At 41.8% G+C, this 22,693-nt stretch overlaps 1 protein-coding gene across 1 annotated transcript in view; it reads left to right on the top strand.

The window, feature by feature from the left end:
• The window catches only part of kcnn3 (potassium intermediate/small conductance calcium-activated channel, subfamily N, member 3), a 44,032-nt gene extending 23,002 nt beyond the window's left edge, over positions 1–21,030 (top strand). Inside the window, 6 exon segments of the mRNA XM_069537467.1 lie at positions 787–908; positions 5,055–5,196; positions 9,685–9,795; positions 15,813–15,940; positions 17,120–17,189; positions 18,087–21,030. Coding sequence (XP_069393568.1) covers positions 787–908; positions 5,055–5,196; positions 9,685–9,795; positions 15,813–15,940; positions 17,120–17,189; positions 18,087–18,506 — 993 coding nt within the window. The 3' untranslated portion in view covers positions 18,507–21,030.
• The last annotated feature ends 1,663 nt before the right edge of the window (positions 21,031–22,693 follow it).

The raw sequence follows: 22,693 nt of genomic DNA, 5'->3' as shown, positions 1-22,693 counted from the left end.
GAGACTTAGATGTAAGCTGTGGTGGATTTGTCATAAAGCAATATAAGAAGAAGGCATGAAATGGGAACAAGATATTGCATACGGCCCAAATGGAGCATAAAAAAAGGACGAGAATGAGATTGCCATACGAATGCGTAGAAATGTGTACAAGTCATGCAATAAATGATTGTTGCCATGTTTGTAATGACTTTATATTGTCAACATCACTCTAAAAGCAGGAAGTGGAGATGTAGCACATGTTGGAAAGGAGGAGGAGATGAGGACAGTGGGAGAGATGGAGTGGATTTTAGATGAGTAATTTAGCATTTTGCGAGTGTGTCTGCGATGACACTATTCTGACCCTCAGGATACAGATGGAGAGAGAATGTGACGCTGCCGTTGAAGTGCAGCTCTAACATGACAACTTATTTATCAGCTGCTTTACCCTTCCAGTGATGAACCTTTGCTCTCGATGATCCATTTGCCTGAGTTGATGGTCTACCACTTATTGACGAATGAGCCATGGATAAGAAACTACAGTGAAATAGGCCAATTGCTCAAAGACACTGTAGCTTGACCTGAGTCAGAGGGCGAGCTGCGTTCTCAACTCCAATTACAGCGGAGATTCTCAGATTGTGGTGGCTTTCAAAAGCTACTCAGCTACTCTAATTAGTAAAACGTCAAGTCTGTGTGGGAAACAGTGAACAGGATGGGGATTCACATATTAAACAATGACACTTGAAAAAATGTGTGTTACAGCGTCATCTTTCATTTCTGCCATACTGACTGTGTGTGTTTGTTCCTTAGGTGCATTTTAACACACGATTTGTAATGAAAACCCTCATGACTATCTGCCCCGGGACGGTGCTGCTGGTCTTCAGCATCTCTCTGTGGATCATCGCTGCCTGGACCGTACGAGTGTGTGAGAGGTCAGTATCAAAGCTGGTGTGTGCGTGCATGTTTTTGTGCATGAAATAGACAGCCAGATGATTAGACATTCAACTCAATTAAAGGTTCAGTGTGTAGAATTTAGTGACTTCTAACAGTGAAATTGCATGTTGCAGCTGAACACCCCTCAATTCACCCTCCTCTCTCATACATGAAAGAGAACCTGTGGAAACCTTCAATTGTCATAAAAACTCAAAAGCTGTTTAGTTTGTCCAGTTTAGGCTACTAAAAAACATGACTGCCTCTGTAGAGAGGACCCACTCCTGATGTAAATATAAAGGGCTCATTCTAGGGTAAAGAAAACAACAATTTGTTCAATTTAGATGAAACACACTCGTGATAACAAGATTATTTTATATTCAATTTCTGCCAATAGACCCCTTTCACCTAAATCGTACACACTGACCCTTAAATTTAATTGGCAAGAAATACAATCTGGGACACATGTGCGACATAATCCATTAAGTTTATAAGGGTTTTCAGGGAAAGGATGGAATCAGATTGGAATCTATGACGATGGCAGAGCAGAGCTAGTCCTCTGAAATTGGATTGAACCGGAAACAAATCAGGGTTGAGGTGGACATGGTTTTATAGCAGGAGAAGCAAATGTGGATCCCTGGAGCACAGAGAAAAAGACCATTAACACAGATTCAAGGTAAGATAAGGCAAGCAAGCTACACCAGGAAGTGATCAAACATTTCCATCGCAGTGGATGATTTGATAAAGACCAGAGATATGAGCCGGGCTGCATATATCAGTGTGGGTGGAGTAGATGATTAACCGAAGAGCCTCAGCTGTGCAGGTGAATTCATGGGAGAAGAACCAGGTCGATATGTCCAGCTCCAGATGACTGGAAGAGACTTGTCTTACCTGGGAAACATGAAATTGAAAAGCTATTTTCAGTAAAAAGGATCAAATATAGCACAGGAATAGCTTGATGGATTCATTCTTTCAGGCAATGTCTGTTTGGGGGTTGAAACCTGACAACAAGGTGACAGTTTCTCTAGTGTCTGGGAAAAAGGTCTCCAAACTTGCGAGATTAACTGTCAGAAACAATATCCACAGTCATGCCATGGAGACGGAAAACATGGTTAACAAACAGATCAGCAGACAAACGTTAATTTGAGCAATGCAATAAAATGGACATCCATAGAGAAATGATTCACCCTAGAAACCAACGTGTTACTCTGAGAGAGGGGTAACCCCGTGACAAAGTCCAAGGTGCTGTGTGACCAGGGGCAATTGGTGACAGGAAATTGGCAAAGACCAGCTGGATGACGATGAGACACTTTGCCCCTGGTGTCTCTTGAGGAGTTTTAGGGTATGATTAACACCTGAATGGTAGGCAAACCGTAGGTGGGCACGCACTGTAGAACCTGTAAATAGACAGAGTTTAGGAAAACTCTGTTCCTGGATCATGCACCCTCTTTTGTCCACTGATGCTCTTTCCCATTGGATGGCAGCAACCACACTGGAAGGGGAAAGGAAAGTTCAAGCGCCTAAGTTGGATTACTCACTCACATGCTTTTAGGATAAGGCATTAGTTTTGATGTTCCGGGTACCTGGACGATAATTATGGGCAAAGTTTATGTAGCTGTAGAGCAAAGCACTCTTCTAATGCCAACTTTACTTCAACCTGACTCAGATCATGATAAACCTCACCCGTAGCTTACAAATCTGGACACTTGAGCTCGGTGTTGAGTGTTACTGGGTCTCCTTCTGCTGGTGATAAAGCAGACTTCAGACAAGTTGAATGACAAAAATTACCCAATCCTATTACTCTCCCTGCTACCCATTCGATAGGTGTGGTGTATTTCTTTTTGGGCGGTAATATAAAGAACAGTGTTTTCTGGTTATCAGACAGAATCAGGTTGTTGTGGAAATGGAGTGGTGTGTAATGGTTTCCAAAATTGGATGGCATTAGCAGTCAACCATGTCTCTATAGTGTCTAGACTTATGCTTGATTGAACGACCATGTCATTATCGAGAAAATTATCTACAGCTCCTGAATTGATTAATGCAAGAAGAGGCAGGTATAATTGGTTGCAATTAATAGTAGCTTGTAGGAGAGGTCTGGACTGGATGAAATGATTAATTTGGCTCATCAGTACCCCTACCCCTCTTGATGAGTCTTGTCTTTGGGGCATAAAGGACAGGCAGAGCGGAAATGACCAACTTGAACCCAGGAGATGCAATAGTCCAAATGTTGTGTTAAAGTTCCACCCGCATCATCCAAGCTTTGCCAAGTTGCAGGGGTTCACCCTTGGGAGATTCAACAGGTCCTTCTGCATTGGAATCAGTAGAGGATTGGACCTTGATGCTTATAAGGGTTGGAAGGTGTGAGCGAGAATTAGCTGCTGGCATAATGCATACTGATTTGTCTAGTATGCAATTATCTGTCCCGACTGCCAAGAAAACAAGAGAACTTTGGTTAGCAGGTTCCTCCCTAGAGGCTTTTTATATCTTCCAGTTTCTCTCTCAAACCTTTTAAAGATACTCAACGTAGAGGTTCTCTTTTCAGTTTTCATCTGCAATGTACATCTAAAACAACTGCGTTTTGTACACAACCCCTACCCAGACCAGAGCTCTCTCTCTCAGAGGGAATTTAAAGATATATATTATAAATATAATAGGAACATAAAGGAATATATTATAATTTAAGGAAATGTCTGGGCCATCATTGAAAAACCAAAGAAGGAATCCTCATCACTTGTCCAACTCGCCTAAAAATGGTTCTGCGTTGGTGGCGTTGGCCTCCTGGGGAGTTGGCAGAGCCGTGGCAGAAGGCAGAGGAGGAGCTGAATGGAGCGGCTGTGTGTCTGTGACTGGCAGAACACTGTAGTTAGGAGTGTCGGGCTTTACTTGAGATTGGTTAGTGTTTGTTAATGTGATTTTCTATAAGTGCTATCCCAGAGGCAGTTTGATGGAGGTGATATGGATCTTAAATTGTGTTTACTTGGTCTGTGCTGACCAGATTGTTCTGCAATTATTTGTACTTAAGTATACTTAAAAAGTCAGAACTCAGAGTTCAAGTGATTATTTATCGCAATAATAAAAGTGGTCTGGAATGGAGGAATTGTCCAAGCAGAGCAGCTGGTTGGGTTTTGGATTGAACTGGACTTCTGAACCTGGGTGGAAGCATGCAACATGGATTGAGCTGGACTCTGCAGAAGAGACAGATGTGGATCCCTGGCTTACAGGGAGAAAAGAATATTACCCAGGATGCAAGGTAACACATAGAAAGCAGACTTAAATACACCAGTAAGTGGCCCTCTGAAGAGGTCGATTGAGGTACGACATGGTGAGAGAAGAACCAGGTGGTCACACCGAGCTTCAGACACACACAGACAGAGATATAAACAAACCGAGGAGACAAACAACAAACAGAAGGAAGACACAAGGACAGAGGGGGAAATGACCCAATCATGTGGCTGTGCAGACTACTTTTTTTACATTTTACATATAAAGGCTAAAAAAAAAAAATCATAATTTATGAGTTATGTAACTTTAAACATGTGCCATTAAGTGATGTGTTCAAATGCATTTGAAAATAATCAAGAAAATAAGGGGAGTTGTCAGTTTGTAAATACAAGTTTGGTTAAATGCATCACTGCCCTGCTGCTGGGAAGCCAATCCATTTGGTCCACATCCAACCTTAACTGACATTTCCTCTCCCGTCCTAACCAAATTATTGGAGGAAAACAGCACATTCAATTAAATCAAACTGCTTCAAACAGGGTGTAAATATGATAATTAGGCGAACATGTCCCCTCAGGCATGTGAATGGAGAGCCCAAAGCAAATGTATCTATCACTAACATTCAAGGCCAGAATTAACATTCTTCTGTTGAATAGTTTCTGGGAAAACTACTTTGTATCCAATCTTCACCAGGTTTGGTTGCTATGGTAACCGTGTTGTTCATAGAGGAGACAGGATAGAGTCAGGAGCTGCAGGTATACGTTATGTTCTGTGTCAGGTAAAAATTGCAGGGCATGAGTTTGAGGTTTTGATGCCCACATTTTCAGACAGAGCCAGTGGGCCAGTTGTGTTTTTATTGTTATTTATATTATATATAGCTTGCTATTGATTGATTTCACCCTCTGAAACTGCGTGGTGTTTGCTTTCAGGTATCACGATGCCCAGGACGTGACCAGTAACTTCCTGGGAGCCATGTGGCTTATCTCCATCACTTTCTTGTCCATCGGCTATGGAGACATGGTTCCTCACACCTACTGTGGCAAAGGAGTCTGTCTACTCACAGGAATCATGGTCAGTACTTTTCCTCCCCCCCTCTGTCTCTCTCTTTCTATCTCTCTCTGTCACTCTCCCTCCCCTTGGAGCTGTCCTCGCCTCATTCAAAGGTCAGCAGATTACAGAACATTCTGTCATTTGTGAGAGAAATTCTGCCATTTGTGTAATTTGGGCAATCCTCCCTGAATTAGTCTGCATCTGTGCGTCTGTGTGTTTTGGATGTGTAGGCGTGCAAACGAGCAAATTAGGGACTGTGTGTGTGTGTGTGTGTGTGTGTGTGTGTGTGCGTGTGCATGCGTGTGCGCATATCTGTGTGTGTTATCCCTTTGTCTGTCCTCATTGCATAATGAAGGTCCCACCTTTCAGTGTGCCATGTTCCTCCCACTCTCAGTTCCTCTCTCTCTCCCTGTCAGTCATTTTCCTTCTGTCTCTACCTCTCTCTCATTCTGTCTCTTTCTATATATCCCTCTATCTCTCTTTTCCTTTCTCCTTCCCTGAGGCTGTGTGTTTATTTCTATCTACCCTCCATCTGTTAGTATCAGTGTTTAAGCCACCGACTGCTCCTCTATTTGCTTCACATCACAGGTGGCCTTCCTCAATCAAACTATTTCTTTTTCTCTTTTTCTCACTTTTTTCTTTGTCCAATTTTCTGTCATTGCTCTTTCATTCTCTTTTCTTCATCTTTTCCACAGAATAAGCACAGTTCTTACAAAATAACTCCAATTGGTGAATCCATTTAGAGATATGCATAATATATTTTCCATGCTATCACATTATCACTGTTCTGAAGGATTTGAGGCAATTAGTCTTTTTTCAAATGCAGTGTGTTTTTATAATAGCTCTAGAGCTAAATGTCAAGTAACCCTAGTGCTAATAAGTATGGCAACTCATGACAGAAAAAATAGAACTCCAAAATAACCTGTTAATTGGGAATACCTTTCTCACAGGACAAAGTGTGCCACATGTTTTATGTTGCAAAGGGGAGAGAACAGTGAGTAATAGAAGACAAGTGTGCAGCTAAAACACTGAGAATCACTGCAGAGTGGGTGCTCACCTGAGTTGGATGTTTTTTTACCAAATTACATAATAATTAATTATTTTCTTTTTCATTATGAGATTGTGTAACGCATTAAGCATCACATTATCAGCGTGTTTGTCAAAATGTCTTCCATTTAGAAAGAGGTGGTAGCCTGAAATTTATGATATTTTATATTATATATACATTTTATATTTATGATATAATTAATTATTAATACCAGGAATGACATTTTTTTATTTTCTATGTTTTTGAAAACTAAGGGAGTCGTATTCCATATGCTAATATTAAGTAAATTCAGTTGCATAGTTGAGATTTTAAAAGTAAAAAGTAATAGTCCAAATTAAAAATATGAGCCTGAATATGACTTTAAAATATCTCTCTTAAAGTACTACAACAAAGACCATGGCTGAATACTGAAGCCAAAGAGAAGCTGTTTGATGACTGCTGGTTTATGGTTCAACAGAAACTCTGAGATAGATTTTAAGAGCCCTCAAAATGTACATTCCATTATTGTTTCCTTCAGTTTCTCAGATGTTTATACTTGGAGTGTTATGAGCATTATATTTTCCATTAGTTGCTGTCAGCTTCCCCAAAAACCTATATGTGAATTCTTTTGTTATTCACCGTATCTCTTTCTGCACTTGCCTCCTTACAATGGTAAGTGTGTGAATAAACACACTTTCATAAAGAGACACACAAATGCCCATTTGTTGGGTGAATCATCCAATCAGTGTTTTAGTGTTTAGAGTACAACTCTTACTGTGATGTTAACACACAAACGCACACACACACTAAGACACAAAACAGGGGGTGGATACACGGTCGTCCCAAGCCCTCTACAATCTACAGACTGCATCCTCCACACAACTTGACACACACATACTCTTAGCATGACTCCCACACACCCTCTCCTCCCCTGTCACACACACAAACACGCTCTCGCTACACTCTTCAGAGTGTTCAGAGTGGTTTATTTTCGTTGATCATCAGAGAAGGAGTGAGGATGCAGAGAAAGGTGAGGCTCTTGCGTGAGGCAGACGCAGCAGGTCGTGGGAAAACAGAGTTGAAGTGAATAAAAGAATTTTATAAAAGACAGATGGGGCTGGGTCAACAGGTCAGGGGCAAAGAGCAAGATATGATTTTTTCCTTGGTTGAATATTATTTTAATGAGTTTCTATAGGAGAAATTCTCACCCGTGTTACTATGACAACACATGAGGTCCAACAATGTTGGAATATACCACTGCCCTGAGGCTACTTGGGGGTGTGCAAGGTGTTAGTGTGTATATGTGCGTGCTTTCATGTGTCTGTGTGGGTAGGTAGATGGTGGTAGGGTAGATTAAAGTGAAATGTTTAAATTAACTTTTCATTGCACTTACATAACACAGAAGATGTTTGTTTGCTACATTAAAGCACATATGAGATAATGCAATGAATGCATGTGTGTATTCACATGCTTATATCCTCATTCATACACGTTGTTATGAACACTTAACTTTAAATCCCCTTATCTTGCATGTTTATAACAAGTAATTATTGTTTTTATAACAAAATATATATATTTATATATTTTGCACAAAAAAATTGTTTTACAGGTAATATGATAAGATATTAATATTAGCAAAATACATAATTATACAATTATTCAATAAAATAAAAGTTGAGGTTGAGGTTATGAGGTTCCTCTTGTTTTTTTGCACACCATTTGAGCAAATTGTTATTTTTTACGTCAAACATCTCCCCCTCTTATATCTCTTCGACCTGTTTTTTGCATGAAGCTAACAGATGTAATTTTTACCTGGAGAGAAGAGGCAGTTACGCTGGGACACAGATTGGTGATTCCCTCTTTTCCTGAGGTTGATGGCAGTGGTGTAATGGAGGGAGTGAGGGAAACACCCGGGCGTATGAAACAAATCACAACAGCACAACCATCATCAGCCATGTCACTCAGTGGAGATTGCACAGGGAACCCTGCTGGAATCAAATGGATGCAGGCGTATACACAAACAAACTCTCTCACACACACACACACACACACACACACACACACAAATGCTCACTCGCACATTCATGTGCATACACACAGAGCCGGCCTTGACAAACCAATCAGCACCCCACTGTTTTTGACCGAGGAGGACAATTTTGAACACGCACGCAAACTCATGCACACAGCTGGGTATATGCACGAGGCACTGCACTACTGTGCTGCAGGAATTTGTAGAAGGCTCTTTTCCCTAAAGCACTGACATATATGAATGCTCTGAGGGGTTTCCATCGGCCCTCATCATATTTTATTCATAGTTTTTGAATAAACACAAATAGAGTAGATGAGTGTATAGACGTGGGCACTAATGCCTGTTTGTGCATTACATTTTACTGAACGCAGCCAAAGTTATTTTTGGCAAACCTGCTTCAAAATGTTGTATATGCTCCCTCCATCTCCAACTCACCGTGTTTCTCTCCTGATGTCTCCTTTACTCTCTTGCTCTCTCTCTTACTCTCCCACTGTGAGTTGGACAAACTCACAATCAGGAAGAAAGAGCACTCATACGTTTTCATTAAACACTCTTAATCTTAATTCAGTACTTATCAGATATGTGACCTCATTAACATTGCTTTCTTCTACATCTTCCATCCTGTTCCACACACACACATACACACACACAAACACACATCCTCGCCTTCTCCATGCATTCATCCCTCCCTTCATGATTCCTCCCTTCCCCATTTATATTTACTCATAGCTCTTCACTCTCTTTATCTTTTCCTCCCTTCTCCCTTTCTTTCCTCTCGGTGGCTGCCCCGTCAGAGGAACCTGTGAGCCCTCGACAGCCCCATTGAAAACAGAGTCTAATCTGAAAGTTAATTAAGTCTTTCTTCCTCCCCGTGTTCCCGCTCCTCTTCTCCTCTCAAGCATGTCTTTCTGGATGAGAGACTGCTGTCACTCTTGAATTTGATTTTGCCGTATTTTTCATGTGGGTCAACCTGGAATACAGATGAACCGGTCTGTGTTTTAGACTTTTACGCATCCGGCAGACCTCGAACCCCCGGTGACAGGAGACTGACACCATGTAATTCAGATTGACAGCATCTAATTAAAGAAAATTAGGTAGTGTCAATTTTTAAAGTGTGATGTATCTATACAGGGCATATTTTTCTCCACATATAGCAGCGATATAGTGAGGATCTCACACCAGATGGATTTGGAGTGAAAATAGACTTGGCTTGACTTTCAACATGAGGAAATGTGGATCTGGAACAGAGCTATCCCCCCCTAATCCTCTCCTCTCTCCCTTTCACTTCTCCGTCTGTCGTGCAGCTCCCTTCCTCATATTTGTCCTCGCTCCGTTCAATCATCTGGGCTAATTCCCCCGGCCAGAAGCCACCGATTTACCAATTCCTCCTCTGTACTGACTGACTCAGTGCTCTGCTTTCTCCTCCTCCTCCTCCTCCTCCTCCCTCTCTCAGGGCGCAGGCTGTACGGCTCTGGTGGTTGCCGTGGTAGCCAGGAAGCTGGAGCTGACCAAGGCCGAGAAACACGTACACAACTTCATGATGGACACGCAACTCACCAAGAGGGTGTGTAGGCTTGTGTGTTTTCGGTGGTATGAATGGATATGTCGTCATGTTTCAGAAATGAGGCAAAGCTACTGTGTGATATCTGTGTGCATCATCACTGGGCCTTTAAAACCGTCATTTGGTAAAAGCACAGTTTTTACATGTTAATTCCCTCTGTGGGTATTTTAGAGATTTAGGTATTTGTCCTCTCACTGACCCTTCTTCACCCTCGCCAACTTCTCCATCATATTACACCCATGTATTGTTGTGACAGAGTGCCATGTTTTCTGAGTGAGTGAAGGCAATGAAAGGTCATCTTCTTCTCACTCTCTCCGTTCAGCTCCCTCATTTACCGTCTCTCTCCTTTTCCCTCCATCTCTAATCTTTTTTTCTCCCACTTGACCATCCCTCCGCCCTCCCACCGCCCATCTCCTCTGACATTTGTCTCTTTTACAGTGAATCCCTTTCTCTCACTCTTGCTATCCATCACCTCACCTCCTCTCCTTCTCCCTCTCCTTGCTGCCTTCCCTCCATCTCTCACTCCCTCCTTCCCTCCTCCGGTCCTTTTCAATTTTTCATATAGTTGAAAGACTCCAAGTTTAAAAATAGCTCCCATATCAAATATGTAGTGTACATTATGGCAGCGGGGTATGTGGGTGACTGAATGGGTAGGGTGATCAATAATTTCACCATGGATATAATATCAATAGAGAAGCCAACTCACTTTGTCTCTATTGGAGCCAAGCAGGTCAACCGCAGTGTGTGTTTTCACGAGACATTAAACACCTTTCAACACATGTGAGTATTTGTATGTGCAGTTCATAACCTGGAGCTAGGCTGACCGTGTGAAGCGGCTGTTACAAAAGTTTTTTTTCTGATGTACCCCAATTTAAAGGATTTAAAGGAACAATTTACTAATTATACAAAAGGTTTTGGAATATTTTAAATATATTTTAAATTTAAATTATATATATATATATATATATATATATTGTCATATTTAGCGCTGGAGACAGAAGTCTTGGGACACCTCAGTCCAGACAAAAGGATCTCAGCAGCTGTTGGATTGCCATGGTCACATATATTTATGTTTAGCAGAGTATTAATTTTTTCCCTTTCCTTTATTGTCATCAACAGGTTGACATGTTGGCTTTTGGCTGAATGTCTTGACAACTGTTTAAATTTTGTACAGATACTATCATCAGCTTCTTGGTTAGTAAATGTTAGAATGTTTTCCTGCTAAGTAAAAGCAATGTGGTCGTACAAGTGTAGGTGAATACATTCTAATATTAGCCCTTGAATGGAGATACCTCATACCATAAATTTGTAAGTGAATGCATTACCGAGTCCATTAAATCACAAGCTTAACAAAGACAGGCATCAAATGAGGGAGCTGCCATTCAGCTGTCTCACCTGACACAATACAGCTTGCTGCTTGGTGACATTCCCTTTAAAGGCTCTGTAGTTTATGCAGTGGTAATTGTCTCCTGCCCTCTATTACTGAGAGACCAATGATTGAAGCTGTTGTACGCACATTGATTTACATGGCTGGGGCCCTTCTCTGCAATAACATGGTAACAAGAGCGCACAATCACTCAAGTCTTTATAATGAATAATGCAACAATAGACTCCATCATGAAACACACACACTGTGTGTGTGTGTGTGTTTCATGATGGTTACTACGATGTGTCTCTTTGAAGGATTAACAAGAATGTCAATTAAATGTCAATCAGTGAAGCTGTTAGCCAGTGGACTGTGTTTTGTTGGTAATGTCCCTGCTTGATGTCCGCAGCGTGTTATCTGAAAAAGACCATTAAGTGTTATTGCAGTGCAGAGCTCGACCCATAAATCGTCAAACAAACTAACACTGAGATTATTTTTACGCCAAATCTGTGTGGTCATTTTGACACAGCCTGCCACATATTTCGAAAATGTTTTCTCTAAGAGTTTCATCCTGAGATTGTCAGACTCGCCCGACAGGCCTGAAGTTGAAATCTTGAACTCATGTGTGGTGCACACACCTCACAACCTTCCCAGGGAGGATGATGAGCTTTAAAGACATTATTCAAAGTTCAACGCACAGGGTTAATTCTCATGTAGGGTTCAGTGGAGTGGAGTGTTCCCCTCACTTTGATAGGATTAACAAGGGTGTTAATTGAATAACACTTAACATCCCTGAGTCGAACCATATGTGTGAGTTTTTGAGGGCTCGTATTTGATGCCGGGAGCCTTGTCGTCTTGATGCAGAGTGTTGACGGTGCGATTTAAAAGGCTGCCACTCTGGTTGCTGTTTACAGAGGATCCACGCTGAAGTATTTGTTGGTTAGAGCGTTGCTGGAAATCCATCTGGTCAGAATATCGCCCTGGATGTTCACAGAGCACTCTCCACACTAAAAAGCAGGACACATTTACTGTCGGTGCTACGTCAGTGGAGTGAAGTGGTGTCTCCTTAAGAGAATAAAATAAGCCCATTGACCGTGGGTCATAGTGAGTCTGTTTCTGAGGTTTGCAAGCTTTTTAAATTGTGTTGCAAGAGTTGAAACTGTTAGGCCTCAATTAATTTGGACTCTGTGTGTGTACGCTCCTTCAACGTTGGACCATTGGTTAATTCACAGCATTATCAGATGTCCCTGTGGCATATTCAGCCTCTTCACCCGCTCTGAATATCTAGCATGCACTCTGCCACTCTGGCCAAGGAGGAGGTGCTGCAATGCCTTCCAATGTTTACACCACCAGCCAAATGGGAGCAATCAAACCCCCCAAAGATTTCTTCTAAGCTCGCGTAAAAATAACTTGTCTTCTTATTCACACACACGCCAGATGGATCCTTTTTAGTGGAGAAGTTATTATTTAAATTCTATGAAAAACTCTGTGAACTCTCATTGATTGGTTTGATCCTTAAGTGAACCCCTCAGCTTCAGCTTTAGATGTTGGGATGATACTCATTCAATGTGTGTGTGTGTGTGTGTGTGTGTGTGTGTGTGTGTGTGTGTGTGTGTGTGTGTGTGTGTGTGTGTGTGTGTGTGTGTGTGTGTGGGTGCGTGCGTGCGTGCGTGCGTGCGTGCGTGCGTGCGTGCGTGCGTGCGTGCGACCCTTTCCAGCACAAACACTGACCTCGTCTGGACCAGTAATCCTCATGGTGACCAAAACGTGATCCTCATGTAGCAAACATAATTTCTGAGCTCCTGGTTAAGGTTAGGGGTCAGGTGTGAATGGTTGTGTTGGTTAGGCTGTCCACAATGAATGGATGTCTAAGCGAGGTCCTAATAAGGATAGCTGTGCAAACCTGTGTGTGTGTGAGAGAGAGAAAGAGAAAGAGAGGGACGTGTCTCTTGCCATTGTCACCGTGCCTGTGAGGCAAAGGTCAGAGCAGGTAAGGCCACGTGACGCTGTGACACGCGAATGAGGTGAGAGGTTGTTGCCAAGGTAATTGGCCCGTTTGTTTATGTTTTTGGCTCCTCAACAAAACACCATTGTATCTCTAGCACCGGAGCAGATAATTGCTAATTGCATACACAGGTCATTAGGGCCCTCCAGGGTTGAAAGGGTCAGGTCCTTCAGCTAAAGGTAGAACAAACATTTCAGAGGATAAAGCACAATGTCTATTTTTTCCTTTTTAAATTTAAATAACAGATTTGTTCATTATTTTCTTATCTCTGCTAAAAATGCATGTTTGACAATGTGAATCCCTCTACTGTTATAATTTATGATATTATCCACAGTGACCTCTTTAACATATTTGAACTGATTGATTTGTATTCCTTAATATGTCATTAACCGCCCAACATGCTGAGGAGTGGAAATCCCTTGTATGAAGAGCGCACACATGTACCTACCATAAGGTTCACCATGTAGGGGAGCAGCCAGAACAAGTCTTTGACCCAAACCAGCCATATGGCCCCAACATGGTCGCCCAAGTACAGAACATATGGTCCAGGGATGGCTGCCACTGCTGTCGCTGGGTTTCTCGTGGCGTATTCTTAGTGGCTCATGTTGAGTCTCTTACACTCGATAATAGTGTGGCCGCCTCAATCTCTACCTGATCTTCCCAGGAGGAGAGAGGAAGAAAATAAATAATGAGTGCAGTGCAGGGAATTGGCTCTAAAATTCAAACAACCCGCTATTATCGCTCCCTGTTATTTTGCACGTGAAGTGGTTCCAAGGATGAAGCTTCAGCGTTGTCTAATTAAATGTCCTGTAGAGGTGTCTCTGGCTTCCACTGCGATGCTGGACAGATGTTGGAAGTTGGCGTGAAAACTTCCACTGAGAGCCAATCACACAAGATGCCAGCATTCATCATATTTCACTCACCCTGCAGTGATTAATCAGCTGATAAATGGGATTTGACATATCAATTTACAGATGGGGCTGTAGACAGGAGGGGTATTAAAAGTGCTCTTCAGTAACCTGGTGATTAAAACTAGAGGAACTGTGTTTGGTTTTAACATAATGCAGACAAATTACCTCTTTCCTCGTTGTCACTGCTTCCTTTCCGACTGCAGAGGTAGTTGTGATTTTAAATGTTATGTGAAAGCATCATATTAACAGAGATCACTGACGCGTCATGCTTATGATGCCTCTTTAGGATCCTTGCTGCTCTGTCATTGTCTTTTCTCTGCATGGACGCAAGCTCTGTAATCCTATTGACATTGGACATGGGATGGCACAGTTTACCTCACACTGCCTCCTCAATCTTACATCCAAATCGTATTTGCCGTGGCCCTAAACATGTTTTTTTTATTTAGTTTACAGAGATTTACACACTATATTTGAAAGCCTAATCCGTAAACCGCTGTATATATATGTGAAAATGAATAACTGTGATGCAAACCGTCATTGAGATAGACTGGTTACATGGCAAGGTTCTTATCGATTGGCTCTTTTTTGACTTCCTCCCGTCATTGAAGAAACATCTGCAGGGGCCCAGGGCTCTTACGCTCTTCATCTGCAGCCAATAGCGTGCGTACGTCTGCATGTGTGTATGTGTCGGTGTGTATGCGTGTGAGCAGTGCTTGACTGCGGTGGATGGCTGCTGATTAGCCAAGCTGCTGGGGTCTTTTGTGCTCCTCAGACAGGCATATAATTGTTCTTTGTTCAATGCTCAGCATCTCTTTGAAGTCTCTCATTCAATTCATGTCCTCAGAGATCCTCGCTCCCTTTCTCTGTGGTATCCACCCGCGTCTTTGCACCGGGTGTCAAACCCCTATGTTGTAATTACATAGCAACCTATAGAGACATACAGTGCATGAAACACACAGGAGCGGATAGGGTGATGAATTCATAAAAAGGAGTCCTCATCTTTGTCCACACAAGTTGACCCGACGCCCATATTGACATTTTGAATCACAGCAATCTGGTACAGACCAAAAGCTTCTGAAGCCTGTTTATGAGCAGTGAACTGGAGAAAAATAACCACCCTGCTGTTGACTCTGATGGCTATAAACACTTCCCATACATGAGCACCATTACATAGGCTGTTTCTCTAATGTGTCTCCTCTGCAGCGTCAAGCGCGTCTGTGACAGCTCGTTCAAGAGCAGCGACTCATTCCACTGTTGTTCCTTTCAGTTGTTGTCATAATTAAATGATCGCTGGTTTTAATGAACCGTCGGAGCGCTGTGCTGAATTACTTTCCACTAGCTAAGATAATGCGGCCCATTTGAGCTGGTCTAAGATGTAAAGTGGCATATAGACAGTGTGTGTGTGTGTGCGTGTGTGTGTGTGCTAGGGACAGAATCCTGTTGGTTCTCATTGCCAAATCTCCCTAAGGAGAGAGCTGTTTGTGCTCTCATGAAAAGCATTGGCAAGCCAGCCGGTGTGTGTAGAGAGGCACAGAGAGAATGAGGGCAGCCTTTAAGAGGAGAAAGATGGTTGTTTCTGTGTTCTGTGTTCTGTGTTTCATTTTGCAGGGAGACACTGGAGAATGATGGTGAAAATTTAAAGAGAACAGGGATGGGTAAACCTGTTGCCTGCTCCAGTTGCCAACGGCGACCTGTTGCTAACAATATGTGTGTGTTTGTGTTTTTCGTCTGCGAGCAGATAAAGAACGCGGCGGCCAACGTGTTAAGGGAGACGTGGCTCATCTACAAACACACCAAGCTGATGAAGAAGATCGACCACTCCAGGGTTCGCAAACACCAGCGGAAGTTCCTCCAGGCGATTCATCAGTGAGGCCACATCTCACGTGCAGCACCCCACACACACACATGCACAGTCATGCACACAGCAGTGCTGCTGAGATGATGAAGCCTTTGATTTCAGTACTTTCTATCCACCCACAGGTTGAATCAACACTGATAATCAGATAAAGTGCTTGAATCCCTGTGCACACACACACTCACACACAGACACACAAAATTAATCATCATCTACTAAAGAGCAGGTTCACTCCAGGCAAATACATTTGTGGGACTGGTGTGCATGGTGTACGATTACAGACACTTGGATCAACATATAATCTTTATTAAAGAGTGTTGTTGATCACACAAATACACACATCAGAAATCGCCATTAATTTCTCCAATATCATCTAGTTCTATTTGAACGTCCATAAGTGGGAATGCGTTAAGAAATGGATTTCTGCACATCCTCCGTCTGTCATCAAAATTAAGTGGCCTGATGATGTTGCTCGCTGCTTTGATCGTGAAACAGTTGGGTCGAGACCTAAGAATGTTAACAAGTGCCTTCTAACAGCCGAGTCAAGAGACTCTTTAAACTCTTTAAATTTTAACACAGCAAAGCTGATTCTCAATCATGTGCTAAGAGGCTGAATCTGTGAGTGATTTAATGGTCATGTGAATACATTTTCTGATATGGAGCTTTAAGGCAATAAAAACAGTCTGAACTTAATTATAATGGAGGAAGCTTAAGTGGTTGTTTTATGAAAACACAGATTAATCCTTAAGTTCGCTAACCATTGTATTGTGTGTTGCCAGGTTCTATCAATTAGACTGTATTATTCTATATAACTGCTCTATTTTTAATTTAAGGTCATTCCAATTAGTTTATTTCCACACAGACCTTATTCCTCTGATGGTTTCTTAATATTAACCACATTATTCGTTTACTCCAGAGCTTAAGATCTCAGTCTACATTAAAGTTGTCTATTTTTTCGCCAGCTTTACACAATTACAAGAGAATGTAAAATTTGTGCTAGTTGTCATTTCTGGTCATATCCAGCAGGTAGAAATAAAGCTAAAGTAGGCAAGGTGACCGCTCCACGGTGTTGTTATCTGGACCCGCAGGGATTAGCTCTCTGAACCAACCACTGTGTGTTTACTGGGTTTCAACTTTGTATGTGAGTGTGTTTATTTAATGTGAGTGTGTGTTTGTGTATTTGTTTGCAGATTACGTAGTGTGAAAATGGAGCAAAGGAAACTCAGTGATCAGGCCAACACACTAGTGGACCTCTCAAAGGTGAGACACACACACACACACACACACACACACACACACGCGTGGTTGAATCATTTATCAGTGCTCTTCATACATGTAGGACACGCATTTTACAAACTCATCACCTTCGTACATGTTAGCAACTGAGACACTTTAGCACCCCCCCTCCCCCCTGTTGTGGAAATATACCACAACATTCCTCCGTCTCCATGCTGACCTGCCTGTTTCTGTGGCATTGTGTCGCCTAGCAACCAGAATGAGTGTTGAAACAGGGATGAGTGAGAGAGTGAGGAGGAAATGAGAGGAGGGAGGGGAGTACTCACTTTTTTTCTGGTGCTGCGTGGGTGTCTGCGAGTGAGAAGGTGCACCCGCGTGTGTGATCGTCAAAGAGACGGAGAGATGGAGGCTTGAAAAAGTGAGGGTATGTCTTTGTTCAATAGCTTTAGCACCAAATACTATATATTGCAATGATGCCATTTCAATGACTCCATCTATATTGGCTACTTGTGCATTTACCATGGATACGGAGTCCAGGATGTGCAAGGCAGGGGCACTCTGCCGCCGTTCTTTCATTTTCTCTCTCTCGTCTCTTATTTAACGCCCACACAGAGACTTCCCTCCAGCCTCCTTGTGATTCCAGCCTTAACTCCCGGTTGGACAATCTTTCCTTTTGCTCAGTGTCTTACTCAATCCTCCCGAGCATCGTGCTTGCCCTCTTTCCACTTTTTACTTGTTTGTCTAACCCCTCTGCTGTCTCAACCCATTCAAAAGAATGTGGTTGAAATAGGCTTTAATAAAGCAACCCTCATAATATTCCTGTTTACGTATTTGCAATCTGTTTCCCTTTTTCATCAACTTCGTCATCTTCGTCATCTCCCACTCTCTTCTTCTCTCCTCTCTACTCCTTTCCTCCCGCAGATGCAGAGCGTCATGTATGAGCTTATGTCGGAGCTCAACGACCGCAGCGAGGACTTGGAGCGCCAGATGCTGTCCCTGGAGCAGCGGGTGGAGCAGCTCACCGCCGGCTTTAACGCCCTCCCTGCCCATCTCTCTGCCACCCTCAGCGCTCAGCACGCTGCCCTGGTGCACCTGCTGCGAGAGAGGGATTCAAGGGACGTTAGAGGAGGCGGAGGTGCTGTGGTCCCATTGTCCCCAGCAACTTCTATATCCACTGCCACAGCATCCGTTTCTCCAGTTCAGATCATTGCTCCAGCACCACTCCCAGCCCAAGTCCCTACTTTGGCCCTGGAGTCCCCTCTGTCGCCTCCACCACAGCTGAGCTCAGAGGGGAGTCTGGAGGCAAGTCCCAACTCCAACACCTGCACCTCTAGCTGCTGAAGACAGCTCTGAGGACCAGGAGTGGACACATCTGGGGGCAGAACAGGGAGAGAGGAAGGGGACGCTTTGCTCGTCCTCTTACTTCAGACTAAGACAGAGAAATGAAATGTGAGGCGATCCTCTGAAACTCACACTTCCAGAGAGCTGGATGAAGACGGGACTGTGAGGAGAAATAATGGGATTAAGATGAAGGGCCAGTATGAAGGATGAGACATGCTCGGGACTTTGGGGCATTTTCCTTGATGGCGGGAAGGAGCAGAAAAAATGGAGACTCTGAAAGGTGTGAGGGGGAGGAAGAATGTCAAGAGGGTGAGAAATGGAGGTAGGGAGGATGAGGAGGGGGGAGGAAAGAGGAGGAGAAATAACGAGGAATAATTATATGAACTCAGAGCTCCTAAATGGAATACACTCCAATTATTGAAAAAAGGCCTTTTATTCCCTCTATTTTTCTCTCTCTCTTTCCTCCCCCCTTCTCCCAATCTTTCTCTCCCTTCATCAGGAATTAATGACCATGACTTTTTATCCTTATAATGTATTTTCTATCCGAATGCTATTTGTGTGTTAACGAGCATCCCTTTAACAGAAGGTTCGATCATACGACCATTAAAAAAAAAAAACTAGTGGCATGCACTGCACACACACACAACACACACACACACACACACACACACACACTCTGACAAACACACTCACACATTATTTCAGCTCGTCCTCCACACAGTACAAGCAGAATGACACAATCTTTACAAAACGCCCTATTTACACGCACACAAAAGAAATTAATGCACCAGCCCACATGATAACACTAAAGCCTATATACTGCCAAGCACTCGATGCACAGAGCACTGCCAAGCAATGTAGACGCACTGTAAAAACGAAATGTTTATCCGATCCACTTGTGTTTTGTGGGTATGAGCTAATGCAGTAGTTTAGCCTGAGCACAGTTGTGACATTTTAACGACTCAGTTGGGAGAATCATTACGGTTCACGGGACTACACAAATTGTGCATGAAGCTGAAATAAGATGACATGATACATGAGTCATCACAACGTCTTATTTGTGATGAAGGAGACAGTAGCAGGCGATAAAATCATGTTACACAACTATAACAGGACTTGATTACTGCACTGATGGATTTACAGGTTAAGTCGAACTGATGTTTATGTGTGTTTGCTTTACTGAAATTTAAACTTTTGTTTAATTCCTGTGATCATTTCGTTGCCTATGAAAACCTCAGAAAATTGACAATTAATATTTGTGTATACTCTTTCTCTTTCTGGGAGAACTTTCAGATTTCAACATTTATTTATTTTGTATTTATTTATATATTTATTTATTACAATACTGGAACTGCAACTCAGAGCTTTGCAGGAATTTAATGATTCTCATTACATGTTGGTGAATCATTTACTGGAGTCCGTCCACCCAGGGGCATAAATCAAAACTTTATCCGTGAATAATAAATGATCTGCTCAGTCTTTTACATAAACATGGCCGGGCAGTGCGGTCAAATTGACTGGAGGGATTACTGCTATTTTTCAGTTTAAAAAATGCTCAAATATAGATTTTTACATCAGTAATTTAATTTACCTCTAAAATTAAAAACTGTGTGAATATAAGTTGAATGTTATTGATATTTTTTTCAGTGCACGGCTGTGTTAAAGACCACTGCCATCCTGTTTTTCAAGCTTACAGTCCCAAAACAACTCACTGTTATCATGAATGTATTCTGTGTTAAGAAAATTAGCTCCGTGCAGACACAGAAACACAAACACACAGGTGCATGTACACACACACACACACACACACACACACACACACACACACACACACACACACACACACACCTCAACAACCAAAGTGCTCTCTCTTAAATGGACTTCAATAAGAGGCAGGGAACGCTGCTGTCACTGGGGACAAAAAGATAGCAGGAGGCATTGCAGAAATCTTGACAATATTTCCGAGGGAATAACTGTGAAAATGTGGGCATGGACTTGTTACAGTGCTGAACATGGACTGCTCCTCATTGCTTTAAAACCAGATTAAGGCGGACTACAGATGAACACAAATAAACCTTATAAAGGAAAATGGCCATGACGGAACAGCTGTTCATGAAAACACACAGAAAGAGAGACTGAGGTGTATCTGAGAGGAACTGTAATGGTGTGATGGGGAGAGAAGACACAAGCCCTTTGCATTGGAGACAATATCAAAACTGTCTTATAGCGACACGCTGTGGCCGGAATACTGAATTACATACGCTTGGAATATTGTACAGTATGCTGTTAACGAAATCTAGCTTTGTATTGCTTAGTCTTTTTCTACCATTATGATTAAACGCAGTTATAGCTGATATCTAATATTATTAAACCCTAGTATTCTTCTCATTCGTCATGACAACTATGATTCTATGTATTAACAATACGTTAAATAATTATGAACAAGGAAAGTGCCGTTTGAGGTTGAAATTATTTTGTAATTTTATTTTATCAGAGAGAATTAATAAAGTATATATCTATAACATTACAGCTTCCATGTTTTCTGTGTTGCTGTTATTGTTGTTTAATTAAATTTTTTGTCGCTTTGGGTAATAATATTTGTTTTGGTGTGGTTCTTTAGAAAAAATATTTCTTTATTAATTGCTTTGTTGGGTTTGATTTTGTGCGTCTTCGAACCAAATAATTACCAATTTGTACGATAAATGAAGTATCAAGAAAATGTTGTTTAACGTACTGCACGTAATTTCTCAGTCACTTATTAGCCTGTTATGTGTCGCTGTAACCAGATTAGATGTGACTGTGGCAAACTCACTTCCATGTACTAAAACTTTTCTGTACGATGCAAAAAACCGTTTTACTTTTCCCCGTTGTGAAGGATAGGTTGCTTGGTTGCTATCAGGTTGCTATGAATTTCCTTGTTGCTGGAAGTGCTACAGACAGCGACTTGATGAAGGCTGATCAATTAAATGTAGCTAATATTTAAGTCTAAAACAGTTTAAGAGTCATTTCATTTTTAGGATGTGTAGAACTGTCAGATGCTGGAATTTTGAGAGTTGGCTACATTGATTTGTTTATCAGGCTTAGGTGGAACAATTTAAACTTAAAAATTAGGCAAAGCTTGATTAGGATGTTGTAATGAACATTGTGATGAAAGTAAATAGTTATTTTAAAAAAACGTTATCAAAATATGAGCGTGTGTGTGTGTGTGTGTGTGTGTGTGTGTGTGTAGTCGTCATCATTGGAGCATGACTGGAGACCATGGTGGAGACATGTAAGACACATGTATGTCTATGTCTTTATTTATCTTCATCATGTTAGATTTGAGGATCAATGTTACATTTTAATTCAGTTACATGATCAAATCTTTATCCTCAGTGAGTTTTCACTACATTTCTATTCAACACAAACTACAATGACTTACGTCTTAAATAGATATAAGAAATATAAGAAAATGTCATGGTTGTATGAAGCATCTTTTGTTATTAGGTTTGCACCTCACAGTAAACCTACAACCTTTACCTGACATTTGACTCAACAACAAAAAACACAAATACACTAAAAAAGGGGGTGAGGGGCAGTTACAATGGGTGATGAGGATGAGGACATGAATTCATTTAGACATTCTGGCTCGACAACGACGTCTGCGGTAACAGACTTTCAGGTCACTCAGTCACTTATGTTTGTCCTATTTTCCATTTTCCTGTAATTTTCTCGCCTGCGAGTGAAGCATTGTACAACACCAGATTGTTTGTTTCAGGATTTGCATATTGTTTGTCAGACATCTTCATTGGAGCTGGCTGTAAATCCTTTGTTGGGTTTATAATCTTACCGCAGCAGCAGAGTGGGTTTGGAGAGAAGTTTTAGCACTCAGTTAATGTTCATCATAGGCAGCGAGGAAAACTGTGTGATGTTAGTTTTCTATTGTCTCTTGTCTTTGAGTCTTTGTTCTGTTCACGTCGATATTTTTTCACTTGCTGGGTCTTTGTAAATAAAATAGACTGTGTGGATTTGTCCTAGTACTGTATGATTGCCAGTGGGATATGAAACAGGATATTTATTTGATAAATCACATTATTTGTGGCTTTTCAAAATGAAAACAAACTGAGATTTTCCTTTTAATATTTGTGCAGTGTGAAATGATGAGTCACAGTCCATTCGTCCATTATCTGTACCTCTTATCCTTTAAG

This window comes from Paralichthys olivaceus, chromosome 13 (assembly GCF_024713975.1).
Source record: "Paralichthys olivaceus isolate ysfri-2021 chromosome 13, ASM2471397v2, whole genome shotgun sequence".
NCBI classification, from domain to species: domain Eukaryota; kingdom Metazoa; phylum Chordata; class Actinopteri; order Pleuronectiformes; family Paralichthyidae; genus Paralichthys; species Paralichthys olivaceus.
The sequence above is the reverse complement of the archived record's forward strand: the minus strand, read 5'-3'. Positions and strand labels throughout refer to the sequence as shown.